Source organism: Ochotona curzoniae, unplaced genomic scaffold, assembly GCF_017591425.1.
Source record: "Ochotona curzoniae isolate NIBS_2020 unplaced genomic scaffold, NIBS_Ocur_1.0 scaffold_4701, whole genome shotgun sequence".
NCBI classification, from domain to species: Eukaryota; Metazoa; Chordata; class Mammalia; order Lagomorpha; family Ochotonidae; genus Ochotona; species Ochotona curzoniae.
In genome coordinates, this window is record NW_024467122.1 from 56,734,974 (window position 1) to 56,761,293 (window position 26,320).

A 26,320-nucleotide genomic window follows, 5' to 3' on the forward strand; every position below is an offset into this window, starting at 1 on the left:
CAAAAGGCAAGAAAAACAAATTAAAGAAATTTAAATTGGAAATGACAAATTTAAGTTACTCCTTTTTATAGATGACATGATTATCTACATAGGAGAACCAAAACACTCAATCAAGATACTATTGGAACTCATGAGTTTGGCTGATTATCAGGATACAAAATTAATGAGCATAAATTGATGGTTCTACTATATACAACTCCATGGCTGAGAAAGAATTTGTAAGCATAGTCCTCTTTAAAATAGCAGAGAAGAATCTTAAATACCTAGAAATAAACCTAACCAAAACCGTGGAAGGCCTCTATGATGTAAATCACAAACATTAAAAAAAGAAATAGAAGATGACATTAAAAAAAGTAGAACTTTACCATGATCCTGTATTGGCAGGATCAACATGATCAAAATATACAGAAAGTAATATATAGATTCAATGCAATCCCAATCAAAATCTCACCAACATTCTTCTTAGAAATAGAAAGGAAGATACAAAAGTTTATCTGGAAACACAAGAGAACATGAATAGCCAAAGCTATCCTGACGAATTAAAGTCAAGGTGGAGGAACCTCAATTCCAGATCTCAAGATATACTATTATAAGGCAGGCTGTTTTCTAATTAAAATAGTCTGGTACTGGTACAGAAACAAAGATGATCAATAGAACAGAACAGAAACCCCAGAATGGAGCCCACACAAGTAGACCCAACCAATCTTTGACAAGAAAACTGAATATAATCCAGGGCAAAGATTGGCCTCTTTAACAAATGCTTTTGGGACAATTGGATAGCAACCTGCAGAAGTAAGGAGCCTTGGGACCGGAACTTGTGTGGGAGACCTGGAAGAAGCTCCTGGCTCCAGATCAGCTCAGCTTTGCTCATTGCAGCCAATTGGAGAGTGAGCCAATGGATGGAAGACTTTTCTGTCTCCTCTCTGTAAATCTGCCTTTCCAATAAAAATAAATAAATCTTTAAAATAATTAAAAAAAAAAAAAAAAGAAGCAAAACCTCTCCCCCTGCCACCTTACACATAAATCAGCTCTAAATAGATTGAGGACCTAAATCTGTACCCAAAAACCATCAAACTATTAGAAAATAACTAGGAAGCACTCTGCAAGATAAAGACTTTCGGATACAAGACTTTACTTCTGGTAGACTTCTTAGAAAAGTCACCAAAAGCACAGGCAATCAAAGCCAAATAAACAAACGGGACTATATCAAACTAAGAAGCTTCTATACAGCAAAGGAAATGATCAACAAAATGAAAAAGCAACAGAATGGGAGAAAATCTTTGCACACTACACAGCAGATAGAGAACTAATATCCATGATTTACAAAGAGCTTCAGAAACTCAACAAAACTCCAATGAGACTGGCTTACATTCAGAACTCTGCTTAAAAAACCTGCTGCCATGGATATTGGGATAAAGGTACCCTAATTCATGTACATGGCAACGGATCTGCCTTTAACCCTGTTATTTGCTAACCAAGAGTCCAATAAAGACTGCAGAATAGCCAAAATATAAAAACAAAACAAAATAAAAACTACCTTGTTTTGAGTTTTGTTGTTACTTTTATTTGCCTTAACCTATAAATAGGCTTTATCACTAAGCACTTAAGAAAATTTCAAGACAGTAATTACAAAATGAAATGTAGCCCAGAAAAGAGTAATATATTCAGTGGAATAACAACGAAGGTTTTCAAACGCATTAACTATTGCTTTGATTTTAAAAACTTACTTGAAAAAAATTCAGTCTGGTTGAATACTAACTACAAATAGCAAATAAAGTATAATCATATGTAAGACATTTCTGAGATTACACACAATCAAGGAACAACTCAGGAACTTTCATCTTTGCACTATTTGTAATGACCATCATTAAAATAATAATCAGAGTTCTTGCCTTTCATCTAAAAAGCTTTCTTTTTAAGTTATACTATGCTAAGGCATTTAAGAACAAATTAAAACAAAACTAATTATGTAAAAAAATAAAGTATCCCCCAAAGTCTTAAGAACACACCAACAGTGAATGTTAAAACACAGTAAGAACAAAATAGAAAGCCTAAGCACTTTAAAAAGATCACAGATTTAAAACAAATATATATAAATTCTAACTCTAATATTGAATATCTAACATCATATATATTCATTGGTTTAATTCAGAGTCAAGCTGTAACATTTAAAGAGTGGCTAGATAACATGCAGTACTTTTGTTCACCCTGACTTTTGGAAACTGAAATAAGAAATTAACTCTGAAACGTCCTAAATAAAGGATTAAACATTCTGCATAGAAATATTTAAACAATAAAATAATATTCACTGAATAAAAATAACATTTCAAAGGTATGCCTGCAATTGAAGACAAAATTGAAAACAGCAGCGTAACAACCCAAACAATGTACAGGGCCTGGCACGATGGTTCAATGGCTAAATCCTCACCTAGCTAGCACTGGAATAACACATGTACATTAGTACATTAGTTTGTGTCCCGGCTGCTCCACTTCCCACCAGCTCCCTGCTTGTGGCCTGGGAGAACAGTGGAGTATGGCCCAATGCCTTGGGACCCACATGGGAGACCCAGAAGCTCCTGGCTTCAGATCAGTTTAGCTCTGGCCATTGTGGCCACTTGGGATGGAAGATTCTGCTGTCTCTCCTTCTCTCCATAAAGCTTTCCAATAAATAAATAAATCTTCAAAAAAATAAAATAAAACAAAATAAAAAGAAAGTCAGATATACAGAGAGGAGGAGAGACAGAGAGGAAGATCTTCCATCCAATGATTCATTCCCCAAGTGAGCGAAACGGCCAATGCTATGCCAATCCGAAGCCAGGAGCCAGGAACTTCTTCCGGGTCTCCCGCGAGGGTGCAGGGTCACAAGGCTTTGGGCCGTCCTTATCTGCTTTCCCAGGCCACAAGCAGGGAGTTGGATGGGAAGTGGAGCTGCAGGGATTAGAACCGGCGCCCATATGGGATCCCCGGCACGGTCAAGGCGAGGACTTTAGCTGCTAGGCCACGGCAACGGGCCACTCCCACACTGTATTGTGGTTTACCACTGCCTTAAAAGAGAAAGCAGAAGGGCCTGATGAAATGGCTCAATCAATCTTCGTCTTGCAAGCATATTTCTCCTCTGAGTTTCCAATAAAAATAAATGAATATTTTAAAAATGGGGGTTGGGCAGAAGCAGAACACTTACTTGAGCAGATTCCAGAAAAGCTACAGAAAGAATCACATTTCATCAGAAGAAGGAACTGGGAACTGAACGCACTGGGATCTCATATAGGCACCGTTTCTAACCCCGGCAGCCCTGCTTTCCTCACAGCTCCCTGCTTGTGGCCTGGGAAAGCAGTCAAGGACGGCCCAAAACCCTGGGACCCTGCACCCACATGGGAGACCCGGAAGAAGCTCCTGGCTCCTGGCTTCGGGTTGGTTCAGTTCTGATGATTCACATCCACAAGGAAAAAAAAAGCAGCAGAGGATGTTACAAGTATTTGATTCCCTGCCAGCCGTGGATGTAAGAGACCCAGATGAAGCTCTGGCTTCAGGCCACCACTGCTCAATGCACCCAGGTGTGGAATGAATCAGCAGACAGAAAATCTCTCTCTCTCTCTCTCTGTATGTATCTCTGACCTTCAAAATAAATAAGTATTTTTTAAAGATACAGTAACAATTACACAAATACTTACTCCTAACACAAAACAAATTATAAACATTCTAAAAGACAGCACCCTATGGGAATACAGTATGTCACAGAGGTCAAACATATCCAACTTGGAAATCAAACTTTGAACACAAAGCTTCTTTCGCCATCTAACAGTCAAATGACTTTGGAAAAATTATTCAGTCTCTATAAACTTAAGCTTTACTTTGTAGGTTTCCTATGTAAAATGGAGATGATATTGCTATTATTCCCAGAATGCAAGATATCATAGAAATGGCTATCAATCAAACCTTGCAGGCCACATTACACATTACTGAGAAGTGTCGGTAAGGAAGCCGTAAAGCCAAGAGGCACAGAAACATTTTATAGCAGATGCAGCCTTGCTTTACCATGTGCAATCTGAGCTTAGGCAGACATTTGATTATATACTTCAGTTGAACTGTTTATACTGGTAGTAAAAATTTACTTGTACTTTCACCTAAAGTTCTTAAAATACCTTCAAAAAGGTTTCATTATAATACCACATCGAAATGAAAAACCATTGTGCTCACAGAAGATGATTAAAGGCTATTGAAACTGCTAATTCTCTTAGACTAGAAAATTACATTTTCAAAGGAAAAGTTCAAGAGGTTAGTACAACAAATTCATAGAGTCAAACATCTGAATGGATTCCAGAACACCTTCAAGAAAAGCTGCTTAAATTTTGGGGACATGCAAGTTAATTAAAGAAAATATAGAAGTTTAATCAGACATAACCGACCAATGCATCCAACTTCTTTGTTATTCTTCTGTAATACAAAGGTGCAACAAAGCCACAGACTCAGGAACAAAAGCAGAGTGTCAATATGAGGAAGCCCACAACTGCCAACAGGCAAGTGACTTCGAAGAACCTTAAGACTTTCAAAGAACAAGACTCAAAATCAAACTCTCAACATGATCTGAAAGAATATGGTAAATGGATAAAGGCTTATTATCACACTCGTTTAAAAAGAAGGAAAAAGGGGGGGAAAAAAGCTTTATCCTTCAATTAAAATAATAAATCAACTTATATGTACTTTAAAGCTTCCTAATGAGGACCAGATGAAAGTGCCTAGCACAACACAGCAAACATTCAATGACTTGTTATTGCTACTATTGTTCAAACTTTGAGAGTCACTAATTTAAAGAATGACAATGATGTATTATTTTATAAGCACTGACCCAAATACAATGGTTTATACAATAGAAAGAATATTTGCTTAGTTTTAAAAATATCCCAATTTTTTAAAAAAGCTTTACTTACATAATTATGATGGGTAAGAACAAAGGTAAATCTGGTTCAATTAATATAAGGCATCACTATTCAATAACAGGAAACTTTTATCAATGATTTTCAGCTATTTCCTAATACTGTCAGTTATTAAAATGTCATAACAGTCTAATAAAACCACCAAGACTAAAATTTACAAAAAAAAAAGATGGTGAGTTCATATACACTTATCTATTTTACTAATATATGTATATATATAAGTATATAGGTATATATGTGCGTATGTATGTATATATTAGTATAATATATATATATATTTAATGTTTTCATATTTATTTTTGAAAAAAAGGAGGATTTTCCATCTTCTGACTCATCATCAAATATCTATGATAGTGGGGTCTGGGCCAGGCCCAAGCCAGGAGCCTGTAGCTCCATCTGGATCTCTCCTATGGTTGGCAGAGGCTCAAGCGCCTGAGCCATCATCTGCTATCTCCCAGGAGGCACATTAACAGAAAGTTGGATTAGAAGCAGAGTAGCAGGGACTCAAACTAAGTACTCTAATATGGGATGCGGGCATCCCAAAAGGCATCACAACCTGCTTCACCACAATATTCACCCCCTGTAGTCTTAAAAAAAAATCACTAACTGATAAAACAAGAGCCAAACTGACAAATTTGCTTTCAATTGTCAAATCCAGACTTTCAGCTTCTCATGAAATACAACAGAAACTGGCAACAATAGACACAGGACTAGAATGCTAATTCTAGCACTCTATGCTATCAATGGTGCTGGGAAGAGGACACTCTGATAATATCCCACACTCCACACATGAATATAATTACAACCCAGCCCTCTTAGCCTTTGATATTTGCATTGTCTTCCTAGTCTTAGGATGTGCAACATTTTAATGCATACATTTGACTTGTTTTTCTAACCTGGAGTTTCTGAAGAATTGGACAAGGGAGCAGATGCTTCAGCTAAGGCAGCTAATGTAGCTAATACTGATGTAGAGGAATTTCCAAACTGAACAGCAGACACACCCGTTTCATCTATGAAGAAAGGAAACAAATTTCAGTTTGTAAGGAGTTTAGTTCAATGTATATTTCTGATACTAGGTTTTATTTTTCTTAAATGAAGTTTGGAAAGTAGTAGCTTATGAAAGGTAATATTGCATTATAGTGTGTAATATCACTTTTCCTTACATTATTTTATCAAAAAAAAATGTGTTTCCTGCCAATTACATCAAAGAAAACTGAGGTGGGTGATGGAATCTTACCCTCAATCTCCAACAGTCCTTTCTTAAAAGGCTGAGTACCTACTAAAGTACAGAATCCCAACAGCTATCCTACATACATCTCAATACCTGTGGCCTTGGATGAATTTTCTGAAGATACCAGACCTGTTAGGTTCACCACCCCTCCAGGTCCAATGATAAACTGCGGCGTTGCAGCATGGATCGTCACAGTGTCGGGACTCTCTGGGTTTGTGTTGATTTGGTTCTGCATAGCGATCTAGGAGACAAATCACCACAGGCCTTTGAGAAAACACGGCATAGAGAATCAGTGTAAAACAAGCACACACGTGATGAATTACTCTCTAAGGACTCTATAATACAAAGGAAAAGTGCCCATGGTCTCCTGACAGTAAATCACAGATATGAATTTATATCCTAAGTTCCCTGACTGGGTTAAATCTCAAATGTGCATCTAAAAAGGCTTTTATACTGCACAGAAAAGCTGTATATTCAAAATTAAGATACTGCCCTTCGGTTACAGAAATCAAATCACTTAGATTGAATTATCGCCCATACAACATTCGCTATACAGCATAATGTACATGATTCATGGCCTTCCCAATTAACTGTACCCTTTTTTCAATCCCAAATGACAAACTGTCCTCCTAGGAGTAGAAGAGTTAGGAGAAGAGACAAGGTAAAATCATGTTTATGAACCTAAAATTATGTTAACTCAAAGGAGCTAACTGGTCTTAGAGTCCTACTGAGAAGGGGCACAAGAAGATGGGCAAGCAGCAGTGATCTTTAAGGAAGATAATTTACATCAGCACTGCATATCTATAGAAAAGCAATAATTATTACTAAAATACCTGCTCAAAAGCCAGAAATAGCTATGTACATAAACAAATATTTCTGAGAATGGTCAAAAACAAAATAAACCAAATTAGAATAATAAAGATGGATCACTCCCAGGAATATTGTAGTTGCCTGAATTTTTTTTTTATTTTTTGTTTTTTATAAAGTAGTTGTTAATATAAGCTTTGAAAAACTGTATGTACCAAAAAATTTATTGGAACAAAATGTCTGGAAGGAAAATTTAAGAACTCAAAACACAGAAGGCAATTACCTTCTGATTTAATATTATATGAAAAGACTAGTATTACAATCAGAAAAAAGAACCAGTAATGAACAAAGTGAAAGCAATTTGCCCAAATTAATAACTAAGACCAGAATAAAACATTGTAAGAAAGATTAATACACGTATATAAACTCCCTTTTATTTTCTTAAAGTAAAAGCCAAAAGTTACCTGTAATATCTCTGCTAAATCTTCATTCCCATTGTCTATAGATATGTCAAACGCAGTTTTACAAAATTTACTTTGTGTGTGTACGTCAGCACCATATTTGATTAATAGCTCCACCACCTCTTGATGATTGTGTTCCGTGGCCCAGTGGAGAGCTGTCATCTTTAACATGTCCTTTGCATTGACATCAGCACCATGCTATGAAACATATTTCAAAATAACAGATTGATAAAACACAAAGAATTTCTCAGAAGAAGTATTAGTCACTACATCTGAAGCAAGAATAAACACAGACAGTATTTTCTGTGTGGAGTACATGTCCCAACACTCATTATCCACTTGAGAAACATATTTCTATCATGATGAATTTCCCAACTGTTTCCTCCTAACTTCCCAGGAAGGTAGCAATTACTTTTTAAGCTATCAATGACAGGCACAAAGGGTTGGAACAACATAAAAAATGAAGAAAAATTATAAATACTCCTCCAAAACCCTTCTTAATTTACTGTTGAAGGGGGAATTGGTCCTCTACTTACTCACTGACATAAAATTTCAAAACCATTGCCATATAAATAATGAAAATGGAGTTATTTAGAGACACATTGCCCAGCAAGATGGCCATGACACACATGTAGCTATTCTGAATATATACTGCTTGTATAAGCATGCACTGGAATTCAAAGACTTAACAAAAAATACACTGTGGAATACTTAATAACTTAGCATTTATCTCATTTGAAATAATATTGAATAAAATACAATACTAACTTTACCTCTGCCTTTTACATAGCAAATACAATATCTACAATTTCATAATACACACTCGTGTCTTGTATCCTTTTGTATAGATCAATCCAGAAGCTGAGTTATAAAGCATCAAGAATAATGCCTATAAAATATTTTCCTATGTGTTCATATTTTTGTAAATTTAGCAGTTAAATGATAAAAGAAAAAAATCCCTATTTATATCACTTTTTAATTGCCTATTAATCATCCAAACTTAAATTTCTTTACCAAGAGCATTTGTATTAACACAAATCTATAGTCCTTCTCCACAAGGAAGATCAAGTGTAAGGAATCAATTGTTTGGCTTACTAAGAGTACATGTAAAGGAAATTTTTCTCTCCTCACGAAGGAGAACTTAAAGTTAATTTTCATTTGTTAGGTTTATAGACATAAAAGAACATGAGAAGCCACAGATAAAACCAATTAAAATCAGCTTCATTCTCCTTAAAACAAAACATGAAATCACCGTGGAGCACTTACTTGCAAAAGTTAAGGGCAAAAAGAAACCACATACCTTAAGCAACACCTCCACTATGCTGGCGTGGCCCTCGGAGGCCGCCATATGCAACGGGGTCCGGTCTACTTTGGTCCTGGCATCCCTACTCACACCGGCACGGAGGAGGACTTCTGTGGTGGAGTAATGCCCATACTGCGCTGCCAGATGGAGTGGAGATGTTCCCAGCTGTGCCACGAGGAGAGAAGCCATATTCAAAGTCCTTCTTAACACACTTCTACTACCATGCACTATTTCACATTTTCTGTTTATATTAGGCAAATTCTATTATCTGTTTACACATTAACTTAAAACTCAAAAAAGAAATGACTTGATGATGCTCATCACAATCCTTTTCACAGAAGCTTCAAGAATTCCCCTCTACTCTCAGTGTAAAAAAGATAATATTTCTTTTAATTCCAACTTTATTTTTTAATCAGATAAGCAACCAAAACAAAATTAATTTTAAATGAGGTTGGAGACAATTAAATGAGATTTTTCTAAGTATTACAATTTTTCTTAATAATGATACAATCTCACTAAATTAAACTAAAATATTGATAGAGAGTAACAGTATGCACTTTTACATTAAGTGACACAAAGCTATTTTCTAGGACTTAGAAACTTAAGCATTTAATGATCTTCTAAGTTTTACTTTTTAAAAAAAATATATTTATTTATTTTTATTGAAAAGGCAGATATAGAGAGGAGGAGAGAAAGAGAGGAAGATTTTCCATCTGTTAGTTCACTCCCCAAAACGCGACAGAGCTGCACCAATCCAAAGCCAGGAGCCTGGAGCCTCCTTTGGTTCTCCCACATGGGTGCAAGGTCCTAGGGCTTTGGGCCATCCTCGACCGCTTTCCCTGGCCAAAAGCAGGGAGCTGGATGGAAAGCAGTGAAGCTGGGACATGAACTGCCAGCCCACATGGGATTCCAGTGCATGCAACGCGAGGAATTTAGCTGCCAGGGTACTGCACCAGGCCCCCTTAATGATCTTTTTAAAAAGCAGAGTTCGGGCCCAGCAATGTGACCTAGGGGCTAAAGTCCTTACCCTGAACACACCAGGATCCCATATGGGCGCCGGTTCTAATCCCGGCAGCTCCACTTCCCATCCAGCTCCCTGCTTGTGGCCTGGGAAAGCAGTCAAGGATGGCCCAAAGCCTTGGGACCCTGTACCCAAGGGGAGAGCTGGAGGAGCTCCTGGCTCCTGGCTCCTGGCTTCGGATCAGCGCAGCACTGGCCGTTGCAGTCACTTGGGGAGTGTATCAGCAGATGGAAGATCTTCCTTTCTGTCTTTCCTCTTCTATGTATATCTGATTTTCCAATATAAATAAATAAATTTTTAAAAATAAATAAATAAAAAGCAGAGTTCAAGGATGGACTTCTGGTCTCAGCCAATTCCTAACATGGTTGGTATTTGCAGGAGGGAACCAAGAGAGGGAGACCCCTCTCTATTTCTCTAATGAAAATACAGACAGCTTTGTCACTAGTTTTAAAAATAGGATTTTTCCAAAAGAAAAATCTGAGGGGTCTTTGACAAAAGTGAGTTAAGACAAAACCAAACCAAAGTCAGTTGCACTAAAACTGATTGCATGTGTTTTAGTCATTAAAATAACACACACAATACAGACAAACCACTGAAACGTGAGTGAAGGCAGAGTCTGAGCAGAGTAAAATTTCAATTAAGTGAAAAAAATGGTTAAGGATTTATCAGAGTTACAGAGAGAAAGTAGAGACAGGGAGAGAGACATTTTCCATCTGCTGGTTCACTTCACAAATGTCTGCAATGGCCGAAACTGGGACCATCTGAAGCCAAGGAGCCAGAGTTCCTTCTGGGTCTCCCACATGGGTGCAGTGGCTCCAGGATCTGGGCCATCCATTACTGTTCTCCTTGGCATACCAGCAAGGAGGTGGATCATAAGTAGAACAGCCAGGACTCAAACCAGCTCCCAGATGGGATGCTGGTGCTACAGGCAGAGGCTTAGCATGCTATATACCACGGAGCCAGCCCCAAATAGGCAAAAATGCAGAAACTTTGATCGCATGTATTTGGAGGCACAGAAATTCCAACAGCTCTCATTATCAAGTCAATGATGCTCCCACAAGCTAAGACGTTTCACCACACATGAAATTCACTGAGATTGCAACTGCAATAACAGAAACTAATAGAGCAGACATCTTGGTGTAGCCACTTGTAATAACAGAATCCCATATGAGCACAGTTCGAGTCTTGGCTGCTCCACTTCCAATCCAACCTCTTGCTAATAGCCTGGGAATGTAACAGAGGATAGCCCAATGGGCCCCTGCCACCCACATGAGACACCTAGAAGGAGCTTCTCCCTCTTGGTTTTGGCCTGGGTCAGCTCCAGCCATTGTAATTATCTAAGGAGTGAACCACCAGATGAAAAATCTCTCTCTCTCTGTAAATCTGACTTTCAAAAAAATAAATAAATTCTAATCTAATTGCTTTTTAAAAAGCATAAAAAAGTAGAAACTGACAGTTTTTTTGAAGATTTATTTATTTTTTATTATCGTGAAGTCAGGAATACAAAGAACAGGAGAGACAGAGAGGAAGATCTTCCATCCGATGATTCACTCCCCAAGTGACTGCAACGGCCAGTGCTGCACTGATCTGAAGCCAGGAGCCAGGAACCTCTTCCGGGTCTCCCGCGAGGGTGCAGGGTCACAAAGCTTTGGGTCGTCCTTATTTGCTTTCCCAGGCCACAAGCAGGGAGTTGGATGGGAAGTGGAGCTGCAGGGATTAGAACCGGCACCCATTTGGGATCCTGGCACGTTCAAGGTGAGGACTTTAGCTGCTAGGCCACAGCACTGGGCCCAAAACTGACAGTTTTAAAACAGACTTTCATTATCTATCTATCTATCCATTTATTTATTTGAAATGCAGAGATTTTTTTGCTGGTTCATTATCCAGATGACCCCAATAGCCAGGTCTAGGCCAGGATGAAACCTGGAGCCAGGTACTCCATCCTGTTCTCTTACATGGGTGAAAGGGGCGCAAACATTTGGGCCATGATTTGCTGCCTTTCCAAGTACATTAGCAAGAATGTGGATTGAAAGAGGAACAGCTGGGACTTAAACCAGCACTCTGATATGGGATGTTGGCTGGCTTCATAAGCAGTGGCTTAACTGGCTACAACCCAATTCTAGCCATAGAAACTTTTTCAAGTTTTTAAAGTATTTTCTATTCTATGAACTTTAAATCACATAATCTTACTTAATCTCTTAATCATCATGGTATTATTATTCACACCGGGCACTAAAACAAAGCTGGTGCGGACATTTGACAGTGGATAAGATACTGGCTGAGTACCCGTGTCAGAGTGCCTGGTTCTGAGTCCTGACTGCTCCCACTTCCGGCTTCCTACTGGTGCATGCCCTGGGAGACAGCAAGTGAAGACTCGAGTAACGAGGCTCCTGCTCTCTACATGGGAAACCTGGACTGAGTTCTTGGTCCCTAGGTTCCAGCCTGGCCTGGGCCAGCTAAGGACCTAACTACTTTCGAAGATGTTCAAGAGCACAAACTGGGAATTAGGAGCAGAACTGGGACATGAACCCAGGCACTCTGGCATGGGCTTCAGGAAGTCCAAGCAGGGTCTTTGTCTCTCTGCCAAAGATTATCCCTAAAAGTAATATAGTGTTTTTTTTTTTTTAAACAACTTCTTTTTTTTTTTAAAGATTTATTTTTTATTATTTTTGTATTGGAAAGGCGGATATACAGAGAGGAGAGACAGAGAGGAAGATCTTCCGTCCGATGATTCACTCCCCAAGTGAGCACAACAGGAGCCTCTTCCGGGTCTCCCACGCGGGTGCAGGGTCCCAAAGCTTTGGGCCGTCCTCGACTGCTTTCCCGGGCCACAGGCAGGGAGCTGGAAGGGAAGCGGGGCTGCCGGGATTAGAACCGGCGCCATATGGGATCCCGGGCGTGCAAGGCGAGGACCTTTAACCACTTGTGCCACTGCGCCGGGCCCAAAAGTAATATAGTGTTAAGGGTAGGTCATTGTATAGACTAAAGAAGGTTCTTGAACAATCCTTTCCTTCTCCATTCTTGGCCATACATTTCTATAACAAGGGCACTGTATTCTTAAATTCTAATATTTAACAAAAGAATCCCTCCAGCCCATTCAAACAATCACTCACTTTGTTCAGACTGTTTGTTATGGTCTACTTCCTAAAATTTTTTTCTATAGATGTTTCCTTCCGATTATCACTGTGAAATGCTTGTGTGTGCACGTACATACTCATGTAAATGTGACTGTGTGTCATTTAAAAAAATAATAAGGCAAGATCCATGAAATTAACAGTGCAGTCTAGAAATAAAACAATGCTGGTAATCTATTATCTTTCCATTTGCCACTTTCTTACCACAAATCCCCCCTCAGGTCAGTGAAAACAACTAGTCTGAATTTTATGTCACATACAGCTTTGCTTTCCAAACTGTATTACTTGTGTATCCCTAAGTAGTATACTTTAGTTTTGCCTGCTTTTAATCTTAAACAGAATTACTTCCCTCTGACTTGACTTGCCGAACACTATACTCACACATGTTAAGAAATGTACAGGTAGTTCAGTAAGTTTTATCTACTGCACAATATTTCAACCAAAGAATGAATCATAATTAATACTCTAATGATGGACACTGGGATTGTGTCTAGTTTTGTTATTATGAATAATACTATTGCTAAATACAGTCTTGTAAGAGTCTCAGAAACATAAGAATATTCCCAAGAAGTTTTTTTTTTTTTAAGTTTAACTGTTCTCAGGCTCAGTGGCGTGGCCTAGCAGCTAAAGTCCTCGTCTTAAACGCACCGGGATCCCATATGGGCGCCGGTTCTGGTCCTGGCTGCTCCACTTCCCATCCAGCTCCCTGCTTGTGGCCTGGGAAAGCAGGGAGCTGGATGGCCCAATGCTTTGTGACCCTGCACCAGCGTGGGAGACCCAGAAGAGGTTCCTGGTTCCCAGCTTCAGATCAGCGCAGTACCGGCTGTTGCAGTCACTTGGGGAGTGAATCATTGGATGGAAGATCTTGCTCTCTGTCCTCCTCTCTGTATATCTGACTTTGTAATAAAAACATATATATCTTTAAAAAGGATTCAAGATTCCCTATTTTATGATCTCCTCATCAAGGTTCGATGCTGCTGAGATTTTTTTTTTAATTTGTGTATTACTGTTGTCTTATTTAAAAGGCAGAATTACAGTGAGGAGTGACAGAGAGAGAGAGCTATCTTCCACCACTGGTTCACTCCTAAATGGCCACATTGGCCAGAATTTGGAATATCCAAAGCTAGGAGCCTAGGGCTTCCTTCAGGTATCCTACTTGGGTGCAGGGTCCAAAGGACTTTGGCCATCCTCTATTGCTTTCTCAGGCCATAAGCAGGGAACTGGATCAAAAGTGGAGCAGACATTCCAACACAAACCAACCTCCTTATCTGATGCCAGCAATGCAGGCATTTTGTCTAAGTATTAATGTAACAGAACATCCTTTCACACTTATTAGCCATATTAAGTAATTTCTCCAATATTCTTTTCCTCAGCTGCTTTTTAATAATTAGTTAAAGGGAATTACTCATGCATTATGCATACCAATCACTCTTAAGATCTTTATGTATCTACAGTATCACTATGATATATGTAGATATGGATCTTTCAAAAACTGACATTACAAGAAATCTGTTGGGCAACTTCAATCTGCAGGCTGTCATCTTTCATTAGTTCCAGACAGTTCTCAGCATTTAGCTCTTCAAATCATCTCATCCCTACACTCGCTCTCCCTGTGGATCTATGATTAGATATACGTTAGATCTGGTTTCATGACTCTTAAATTCTTGTCAGTGTTAAACTCCAGATCATGCTTTTCATCTTAGCCTTCAGTCTACTAATTTCCTCTTAAGTTGTTTTTAATCTGTTATTAAAATCTTATCTTTGGGCTGGTGTTCAACTTAGCAGTTATGACATTCACGTCCTGTATCAAAGTACCTGGGTCAGCTATCCAGCTCTGGCTCCTGCAGACCCTGAGAAGCAGTGACAGCTTGAGTGACTGAGCTTCTTCCACCCATGTGACCTGGGCTGCAGTCCTAGTATCGGCTTCCAACCCAGCCCCTAGCCTTGGCCATCAGAGGTATCTGAGGAGTGACTAGTCAATAGGAGTTCCTTCTATCAACTTTTCTCTCTCCAGCTCTCCAGCTCTCCATTAAATCAACAGAATTTAGAAATCTTATCTAAAGTGCTGTTGATCTGCTTCTGCTAAGTTTCATGGGATTACTGTTCAAGTTTATTGTTTGTGAGCATGCTTATTTCTGACTGCTCAACTTTTTCAGAATTTCTCTAGAGCACATGAAACCTAGGTATACAAACAGGTTCCTCCAGACCTTTCCTTCTTTGTAAATCTGCTTTTCTTCTTTTTTTCAAATTCTTTTTTTTTATTTTGACAATCTTTACATAGTTAATTTGGGTAAAAAGGGTCAAGGGCTACAGGTAAGTGGGTAAGACTATTATTTCCTTCATGTATCTGAGGTAAAGGGGGATACTGAGGGAGAAGCCCCACCCAGTTTCACACCCACCCCAAGTCCCACATGTGGGGCATGCTCTGAGATATTCGCTCAAGTGGTTTCAATAGTTCACCAGTTATGAATTGCTGCCAATCTCGCCTCTCCAAACACGAGGAGGTCGTTGAAAAATCCACTGATTGACATTGTCCATCATAGCGTCTCCATTTGCCCTGTATTTTGTTGCCAACCTATCACTGAGGTGGTTGATTAACTTGTTCCATCTTCTGTCCTTTCATGGTTAGGGTTCTGAGTCTGGTATTTCAATTGGGGAGATCGCCAAACAAACTTTGTCTGAAGTGTTCCCAGGCCAGATTCTTGTATGCACCAGCAAGTACAGGACCCAGCACAGTCCATCACCACGGTCAGCTGATAGTTGCAATTGCTGGGTTGGTTCTGTTTTCACTCCCGCCTTCCACTGGAACCAATGGGTGTTGCAGTCCAGCCTGGTTCTGCCCAGCACATACTCAGCCCTCACATAAACCAGTGGGAGCTGCAGCCTGGTGAGAGCGACCCACAATAACCCCCACCAGGCCCATCCCCTACCATGGTTTGCTTTTCAAATAAAAATTAAAAAAAAAAAAAAAAAAGAAAGAAAGAAAGAAAGAAAGAAAGAAAGAAGCAAGAACTCACTACTTGGGATGCCCACAACCAGTTTCTGAATTCAATTCTAATACAACTTTCTGTTAATTCTCCTTCTGAGAGACAGCACATGACGGCCCAAGTACACATCTCTATCACCCAGATGGAGTTCCAAGTTCCTGGCTCCTGGTTGTTTTTGGCTCTTGGCAAATGAAACAGTGCATGGGCAATCTGTTTCTCTGTCTCTGTCTGTCTGATCTTCAAATAAAGTGAAAATATTTATTTTAATAGGAAGTTAGTATTGCAGAGACAAAGGAAGAGACAGATATCTTCTATCTGCTGGTTCACTCCCCAAAAGGTCACAATGGGAACAAAGCTGGGAACCAGGCACTTCGATCAGAATTCCTACATGGGTGCAGGGACCCCAGCCTTTGGGCCATCCTCTGCTGCTGGACGCTGGAAGCTGGACAGGAAGTGCAGCAGCTGGGATATGAATTGGTGCCTATGTGCGAAACCAACACCACAAGCAGAGGATCAGCCTGTGTGTTAACCCCTAAATATTTATTTTAAAAATTTTAAATTATTTTCTTTAAAAGAGCGTATCAGAAATAATTTGCTTTTTTCCCCCCAGCTTACATGCAGTTATCTCCTGACATACCACACCCATAATCTTTTTGTTGTTGTTAAGATCTATTATTTATAGGCCCAGCACGAGGCTGAACTGGTTAATCCTCCACTCCTCAAATGGCTGCAATGGCCAGAACTGAGCCAGGATGAAGACAGGACCCTAGAACTCCTTCTAAATATTCCAAAGTGGCCATATTCCACTGCTTTCCCAGCTACATTAGCAGGGAGCTAGAGAGGCAGTGGCTTAACCCACAGTGCCACAATGCTGCCCCCAAGAGTTTACTTTAAAGTAATACAGAAAGAAAGTGGGTGGAGTTACAGAGGAAATAAGACTCATCTTGGTTTGAAAATTTTTCAAGCTGGATGAAAGGTACACAGAGTGAATTTTTAAATAACATTTTCCATAGTAAAATGTCTTGGTTATTATGAAAGATACAAAAGAAAAAGGGGAAATAAGCAAAAACAGCAAATTTTTGTATTTTTGTCACCAGTAGGAAAGTTAATCTGGATTCCTGGTCTTCAGTGTTATCAAGATCATTCCTTTTAATGTACTCCTAGAATTCAGCAGTTATGGTTTTTGCCTCCCCCACTTTAGCTTTCTATACCTACCAGTAGTTTATTTACATTCCTTTCTTCCTAACAGATCATGTTTACAACAGTTCTATTAATACAGACTAAAAATGCAAACTTTTTCCTTTTAGGAAGTTATAATTGTAATTTTTATCTGTTACTATCTGCACTGTAAATTCTACCTGTGTTTTTTCTAAGACCTTTAACTTGAGACCCAAGAAACAACATTTTATATTCATCCCACAGTAGTATATCTTACAGCACAAAAGAAAAACTCTTAGGATACTTTGATAAAGTTATCCAGTATCAAAGATTATATATTTCATTCCCTTTAAAGACAGTTATCATTCTAAAATAGCAAATTCACATATTAATTTCTTACCACTTATAAACACAATGCTCAATTTTAATCTGGAAAACTCAAAAGTGAGAACAAACACCACCACATTAAAATCGTTCTTTACCCAGTCTGTGGTAAAAGGAGCTCCATTTGCCATCAAAATACGAACTTCATCATCTTGACCTGCTCGCGCTGCTTCTAAAAGCTTCTTTCCCAAATCTACCAGGGACATCTAAACAAAACACAGAAGAACTGAACATCAAAATCTTCATTTACATATTATGACATGATTTCCCCCACTATCTGTATTAATAAAGTCAAGTCACAATTATCTCTTCAAAAGACTACAGTACAGTTGATCTGAAACAACAGATCACACAAAAGCAATTTATATGTGAACTTCTGGAATGCACTTCCCTTTCTCAGTGAATTTCTTCCCAGAATAAAACTAGTTTGACTTTTTTCAAATGCAATTGATAAAAGACAGTTCTCTGTAGGAAAAACTTGATCTAAAATCTAAAACTAGCAACTAATTGTTTTCACTGGAGGAGGTCCATCTAAAAGAAATTACTTCTAAAAGTAAATACAGTTCAAGACACTATCCTCTGTTAGTTGTACAAAACAAACTAAATCTATTATTAAATAAGCCTACTATATGCTCCAGCTATCCCATACCTGGGAGTATATCCAAAGGAAATAAAGTCAGTGTATTAATGATTTACTTATAGCACCTCAAATACTACAGAAGAGATTGGGAATCAACTTAGATGTCCATAACTTACAACCAGATAAAGAAACTGCGGAACGGAGTATTACCCGGCCATAAAACAAAGACTGAAATCCTGATAACCGCAACAAAATAGATGGAACTGGAGATCATTTTGCTAAGTGAAACAAGCAAAGCTCAGAAAGAAAAATACCACATTTCCTCTTTAATAATGCTTATTTTAATTTGGAAGGCAGATTTACAGAGAGAAAGATCTTCCATCTGTTGGTTTAGTCCCCAAATGGCTGGGTCTGAGCCAATCTGAAGCCAGGAAACAGGAGTTTCTTCTGGGTCTCCCAAATGGGTGCAGGGTTCTGAGGTTCTGCACCATCCTCCACTGCTTTTTGCAGGCCACAAGCAGGGAGTCAGATGGGGGAGTGGAACAGCAGGGACACTGACATTCAAATGGGCTGCCAATGCTTGGAAGCAGAGGATTTGCCAGGTGAGCCATCACACCAGCCCCACATTTTCTCTTATTTGTGGAGGTTAACACAGAGTATAAACATTTCATGATGGGGGCAGAGCTGTTGTATGGCAAGTTAAGCCTCTTACTGCAGCACCAGCATTTCACACAGGTACCATTTGCTGTTCCAGCTGCTACACATCTGATCCACTTCCCTACTTAGCCACCTAGGAAAGCACCAGAGCATGGCTCCAGCCCTTGGACCCCCAACCCATGTGTGAGACCAAAAAGAAGCTCCCGACTCCTAACTTCAAATCAGCCCGGCTTCAGCCATTGTGGCCATTTGGGGAATGAGCCAACAAACAGAAGCTCTCTGTGTTTCTTCTCTGTAACTCTATCTTTTGAATAAAAATAAAGCTTTAAATAAAAAAATGTTATAAATATAGCTTCATTGAATCATATCATATGAATAATAACATATTCCTACCTTCATGTGTTATGAATCTCTTACTTGGTAATGTTTCCTAGAAAAAAAACCTATGATAATTCTGCACATGAAATAGTGACTATGTTCAGAAATTTTATGTCAGTGTTTTCTATCTTTGTACATGCAAGGTACATCAAAGTTCTTCTCAAGCACAAATCACATTCCACGAAAATCAAGAAGGAGACCAAAAACATCATGAATATAGGTCTTATTAAAAAGCTAGAAAGACTGCACCTTATTTCGAATTCAGGGTTCTGAAAAACCTAATGCCTCAGCCTAAAGAGTGGTGTGTGTCCCTCTTAATAAGAAAAGTGAAAATACAAAGGTACCTCAAAAACTTCATGGAAGACAGAATGAATGAATGTACATTTCCAAATAATTATTTCAAATGTCCTCATATGATAAAAGCTCATAGAAAAAAAAAGACTGAATGATGAATGCATTATAGATGCTCAAATTCAAAAGATGCGGGAGGAAAAAATATCACATTTCAGGGCAGAAAAAAACCGATGAGCAAGCAGTGGTGTCAGTTGACCCCTGACTTCAAATCTTGGTGACTGTCAGTGTTAGCAGCACTGCCCTTCAGAGGTCCTCCCGTACACTTACAGAAACAATTCTAGTAGCATTTAATGCACAAGTGCCAGGGAAACTAGCCATCCAGCAACGCAGAAACAACCCTGTACCGCAGAGAATTATCACATGTTCCAGATGATTTTATAAGATGCCTTCAAATATATCTAAGGCTGGAAACTAACAAGTAAACGAAATATATTTTTCCAGTGTTAACATATCCAAAATTTCTAGACTGCAACTAAATTACAAATATACTGGTTTTATTCAGCAATCTAATCAAGATGACAGATTAGAGTAAGGGCATGTTTAAATAGATGGAGAAACATCAGCCAGTGGGAAGCAGAGAGGGCACATTCCAAGAAACAGGAGAGGACGGAACAACAGCAGAGGATTACCTGGAGACTGACAGACGTGGGAAAGCAGGGACACAAAGGTGTGGTGTTGCAGTGACCGATAGCCCAGTGGCATTCATTGAGAGGCAATCTGAACTGCACCAGCAACAAGGTGAGACACAGTGTTCACCAGGAGCTCAGGAGGTGAACTCAAAGAATTGCCCATCCTGCTGGTCTGTTTGATTTTACCAGAAGCAGGTCCCAGATGGGTGGTGCAGCAACAGGGTGCATTTCACAGCCAGTCTGCCCTCTAGCTCCAGATCAGGTGCCATTTGGGTAGGGAGACAAAGGCTAAGGGATAGGACTGTGCATGCACTGAGCTGGGAGTGAACTCATTTCTGACTCACTGAACTGCAACAACGTAGCATCCTATAGGTTCCATCCACGACAGGTCCAGGTAGCTCTCAGACCTGATGGCCAGCAGATCAAGTAACTCTAGTAGTGGCACATCAGGTGCCATTTTGTACAGTGTGGAAAAACTTTCAGACTGCAGGGACAACAGAGACTTGTGCACACGCTGAGCTGGGAAAGAACTCACTGAGCTCTGCATTGCCCTGATCCCACAGAGAAAATAATATCGACTCTGGCATTGTACAGGTCAAAACAGATACATGTGGCCCCCAGACCTAACAACCAATAGGTTCCAACAAGATCAGCATCACCAATAATCTTGCTATATAGAATATCTGGTATCTCCCTAATTCTGGGACCTGTTCCAACTGGAAGTGAGAGAAAGGTTGTACAGACAATGGTGCAGCTTCAGCACAAAATCACAGGAGGTGGAGAGTAATGAGTCTGGAGCTGGGGCTACAGAGACCATGGTGGAAGTCTAACATAAGAACCCAGACCTGGAACTCGCTGGAGGCAGTGACACAGCTGACTGCAACAAAAAGCCATGTACCAACTGCAATAAGTAAAATCAAACTGTAGACCTGTGGGTGACAGAGCTTAGAAACCTGGCCCCAGGAGAAGAATCTGATAAGCAGAAGTATAATGACCAAGAGCAAAAGAAGCTAAAGAAGTGACAGAGGCACAATGAATATGATTGAAGACTCCTCAGTAAAGGAGCAAAACTCTTTGCCAACAGAGGAAAACACCAAGAAAATGGGGGATACAGAACTCAAAACACTTGTTTTAAAGCTTCTGATAAACAATGAGAACCACATAATATACCAGTTTAAGAAATTTAAAGAATATGTCACACAAGAAGTGAATCAAATGAAAGCTGATGTATCAGAAATTAAGGATATAGTGGGGCAAATTAAAAGTACAGTGAAGAGTCTCCAAAATAGAATGAAGCAAGCAGAAGAAACAATCTCAGAATTGGAAGATATTTCTTATCACTAAGGGGAAGCAAACAAAAAGCTGGAAACAGAGCTGGGTCAAGCTAAAAGAAGTATTTAAGAATTGAAAGACACTATTAAAAGGCCAAATAAAGAGTTTTGGGTGTCCAAGAAGGTGCAAAAAGAGAAACTGGGTTCAAAAATGTATTTAAGGGGGCCTGGCATGATAGCCCAGCGATTACAATCTTCACATTGCATGTGCCAGGATCCCATATGGGGGTGCTGTTTCTAATCCCGGCAGCCCCACTTCCCATCCAGCTCCCAGACTCTGCACCCATGTGGGAGAACCAGAAGAGGCTCCGGGCTCCTAGCTTCGAATCAGCACAGCTCCAGTCATTGCGGCTGCCTCGGGAGTGAATCAGTGGATGGAAGATTTTCCTGTCTATCTCTACTCCTCTCTGTATATCTGACTTTCCAATAAAAATAAAATAAATCTTCAAAAAAAACTTATAAAAAATGAATTTAATGAAATAATAAGAGAAAAATCTCCTAATCTGGAGAAAGAATTGGAAAACAACACCCAGGAGGTGTACAGAACTCCCAATAGGGTTGACCAAAAGTGATTTTCACCACAACGTATGATAATCTCCAAACAAACATAAGGAAAAGATTCTTAAATATGCACATGAAAAAAATCAACTGACATACAAAGGAATGCAAGTTAAACCCACAGGAGACCTCTCACAGGAAACTTTACAGGCCAGAAGAGAATAGAGCAACATATTCCAGATTCTAAAAGCAAAAACTGTCGGCCCAGAATAACATACCCAAAGCTTTCCTTTGTCTTTGAAAATTATACTTACAGATGTTCTCTTGACAGAAGAGGAATAGTGTCCCGCCAAAACCAAAGGCAAATCCCAGTAAAATAACAACAGAAGACGAAATCAATGACTAAATCATCGTTAAAACGACAGGAACAAATTACCACCCATTCACACTATCCCTAAATGTAAACGGATTAAGTTCAACAATCAAACGTCACAAATTAGTAGGCTGGCTTAAAAAAACAAAACTCATCCATCTATTTGTTGCCTACAGGAGACATATCTCACCAACAAAGTACAGCGGAAACTATATCTCAAGGATTTTGATTCTAAGATTTTTTTTTTTTTTTTTGGATAAGCAAATATACAGAAAGGAGTAGAGACAGAGAGGAAGATGTTCCATCCACTGGTTCACTCCCAAAGCAAAGCAGGAACTGTGCCAATCCGAAGCCAGGAGCTTCTTCCGGGTCTCCCACACGGGTGCAGGGTCCCAAGGCTTTGGGTCTTCCTCGACTGCCTTCCCAGGCCACAAGCAGGGAACTGGATAGGAAGCAGGGTTGCCAAGATTAGAACCAGCACCCATTTGGGATCCTGGCATTTGCAAGGTGAGGAGTTTAGCCCCTAGGTTACCATGCTGGACACCTGATTTTTTTTTTTTTAGTTTCATTTTCAAAACACTTTCTTTTTCATTAAATTCTTCACTGACTCATAGATCATACAGTAGCATCTTTTTCTTCAAGAAGGTTCTTGATTTTGTTTTCTTCAGTGACACACTAGTCATTCAGTAGCATGTTATTTAACTTCTGGGCATTTTTAATTTCTTTTTTCTTCCTATTGTTGATTCTGTTTTGTGGCTTTTCATTTAAGGGGATGTACAGTAACTGTGTAATGGAGACTATCATGTCCAGATGTGAGGATACAATGCAGTATGCATCTCTACTTCCAGATCAAAGATGGACTCCCACTGAAACTGTTAACTCTTTCTTGGCAATAGGATGCTAGACCTCTGTCATTGTCCATGCCTGCAATGATGGACATATGACTGTTTGTGAAGAACTATACCATAGTAATAATACAGGAGTACTCAATGGGACAAGGGGAAGGGAATTGGGGTGGGGGGAAGGGAAATCCCAAGGCCTATGGAATTGTATCATAAAATGTTACCAATGTGTCATGTTGTAGTCCATAGCAACACAATAACTCTGTATCAAAATGCCCACATCTCTTACAGTCTCTAAATAATCTATACACATCCCCCTGTCTACTGTAAATTATCTTTAAACTAGTACTATGTGACCACCTAGTGCAGAGCATATGAGCTGCAGGGCTCTGTGCAGGGGCAGCTGTGACCATGTTGCTTACTAACATGATGCTCAAAGGTGTAATCGGGTGCTGAGGTAAATATTAAGAATTTGCATTGGGCCTAGCGCTGTAGCATACTGGCTGAGGTCCTTGCCTTGAACACGCCAGGATCCCACAGGGGCACTAGTTCTAATCCCACCAGCCCTGCTTCCCATCCAGCTCCCTGCTTGTGGCCTGGGAAAGCAGCAGAGGATGGTCCAAAGCCTTGGGACCCTGTACCGCGTGGGAGACCTGGAAGAAGCTCTGGATTCCTAACTTTGGATTGGCACAGCACCAGCCATTGCAGTCACTTGGGGAGTGAATCATCAGACGAAAGATCTTCCTCTCTCTCTTTCCTCTCTCTCTATATATGTTTCCAATAAAAACAAATCTTAAAAAAAAAGAAAGGCAACTAAATCAAACCCCTTTGTCATCAATCAAGTCGCAGTCAGGTCCTAGACTGCCATGTGAGCATGACAAGCAGCTCTGAAACATGAGCTCAAATCTTCACTGAAAAAACAGAGGGGGCACCTATTTCAGTTAGATGATAAATGCTGGTTCAGTAGACCAAATACTGTCAAACCAGGTATATCTGCTTAACTGAGGTAAGAACTCAAATGTTTCTCAAGGCTGGTCTTCTACCATAAAATCATCAAATAAATCAGCATGTTCTGATCATTAACTGGTTCCAAAAAATGTTTTATTGCCACTAATACAGCATCATCACAGAATATTATCAGTGGATCACCAAATACAGAAAAGGTGACCAGAAAGAGTGAGGATAATGAGGAAGATGATGATGATGACGATCTGTCATGTAGTCTTAATACAAGTGACATGTACATGTGAAACAAAATTAAACAGGCAAGTAGGATATTTTCAAGCTTTGTTTTTACAAAACCTAAAGAGTAACTAAGGAGCAAATATATTTGCCATACTTTCCCATTGAAATGTTGGGTTTTTATCAACAGAATAATTAATAGCTTTTCATCAGCCTTTAAGTGTAAAAGTAGTTATTCCTCACTGAGCAGGGCGGAAGGTGAGGTCTGTACTTATTCACTCAGCACTCTGGCTGAACGAGTCCTGGATGCAGAACAGAGTGCGGTTACCTGTACTGCTATCGCAGGCAGCAATTTCAGCTGCAAGCATTTGACTACGACCACTGTGTCACATAGTGCAATCAGCTCAGACATTGATTGTTTGCGCATATTTTACTAGAGATTGACTTTCTTCAAGCTGTAGAACACTTAGTGTCTACTAACTAGCAACTTGTGCTAACACGTACTGACACCGCCATCTGGTGGCTAGTGTAATAACTACATTACATAAACTAATAATTACATTTTAAAGTTATTTTGGTTTAAATTTGTGAAATTTATAGTTCATAAATATTTTATGAAGATCATAATAGCTACTGGGAACAAAGACACTCTATAAAATTGCAGAAGACAAAATTTCTTGTAAAGCAATCTACATAGGATATGAGCAATCTCATAGGATAGGAATCAAAACAAAATTTAAGATAATAATATACTTAACACATCTTGAATTATTTCACATCAAAAGTTTTAGAATCAATTTTCTATATATCATTCTTATGCCCAATGAGTACAATTACAAATTCAGTAACAATTCTAAAGTTTATCAAAGGATTTTTTATTAGTTAATTGAACGGCAGACAGCTCAGTACTAATCACCGGTTCTCTTGCCAGATGCTGCGCTAACAAGCAGGACTGCGGCCTGGCTGAAGCCAGGAGCAAATCCCAGAGTAGGAACTCAATCAGGGTCTCCAACGCATGAAGAGCTGGGATTTGATCTACTACCTCTACGGCCCAGGGTACAGATTAGCAGGAAGCTGGACTCAGGAGCAGAGCCAGGACTCAACCCCCAAACTTCCAAATACCACCTTAACTGCCTACCCCTTATCAAACAGCTCAGCACTACAGACACATCAGAAGTCTCGAAAACGTTCATACCGCCTGACTTCATAATTCTACTCATATAAATCCATCATAATGAAGCTACACAAAACATTAGTAACATCATTTAAAAGAGAAAAACTAAAGTAAAAATAATGATTAAAGAAATGAAGGCAAAATTAACATTTTTATATTATTGCTTTTATTATAGAAAATTCTTGAGCATATACAAAAAAATTAAAAATTAACATTTTTATATTATTGCTTTTATTATAGAAAATTCTTGAGCATATACAGAGTAGACAGTAGTATAACACCTAACTTAATATTTAATACCGTTGCTTTACAGCCAATCACTTCCTGCCAAACACATTATTTTACAGCAAGTAATGGACGCCATGTAATTCTATCTGTAAATATTCAATATAGCTATCCAAAAGATAAAAAAAAGTCTTTCAAACATAATGCAATATTCATGATAGTCCTTTATCAATGATATTTATCTATGACAGCACACAAAGATTTAAAAATTCTTTTTATTACCTGTGTAGTTGAATGAATAGTTTCCCCACTGCTGCACAGATTCTAACCCCCATCTGACCTTACATGGCAAAAGGCAGTCAGCTAATATGACTAAGCATCTCCCGACTGTGACAGTAGCCCGGGTTATCCAGGTGGGCCCAAGGTCATCACCAGGAGCCTTTCTAAGAGGGAAATGGGCTCAGTGAGTTAAGTATCTGGCTGGGATGCCTATGAACTATATCACAGTGCCAGGGATTGAGTTCTACCTCCACTCTGCTCCTGTTTTCTGCTAAAAACGTGTCTAGGGAGCAGTGGATGATGGTCCTAGTACTTGGGAGACTCAGATGGAGTTCTTTGCTCTCGGCTTCAGCCTAGCCCAGCACCAGATGCTGCAGGCATTTGCAGAGTGAACCAGA

The 26,320-nt window shown here is 39.3% G+C and overlaps 1 protein-coding gene across 9 annotated transcripts in view; it reads right to left on the reverse strand.

Moving 5' to 3' along the window:
* The window catches only part of GABPB1 (GA binding protein transcription factor subunit beta 1), a 67,043-nt gene that overhangs the window by 12,806 nt on the left and 27,917 nt on the right, over window positions 1-26,320 (reverse strand). For 4 of the 9 annotated variants that reach the window (XM_040969887.1, XM_040969888.1, XM_040969893.1 and 1 more), the window contains exons 2-6: window positions 17,519-17,626; window positions 8,734-8,901; window positions 7,437-7,631; window positions 6,295-6,406; window positions 5,831-5,944 (exon numbers count right to left, since the gene is read on the reverse strand). In XM_040969887.1, coding sequence (XP_040825821.1) covers window positions 5,831-5,944; window positions 6,295-6,406; window positions 7,437-7,631; window positions 8,734-8,901; window positions 17,519-17,626 — 697 coding nt within the window. Of the gene's footprint in view, window positions 1-5,830; window positions 5,945-6,258; window positions 6,407-7,436; window positions 7,632-8,733; window positions 8,902-17,518; window positions 17,627-18,488; window positions 18,498-24,031; window positions 24,038-26,320 lie in introns of all 9 variants that reach the window. The other 5 variants (XM_040969885.1, XM_040969886.1, XM_040969889.1 and 2 more) reach the window with 2 other exon arrangements.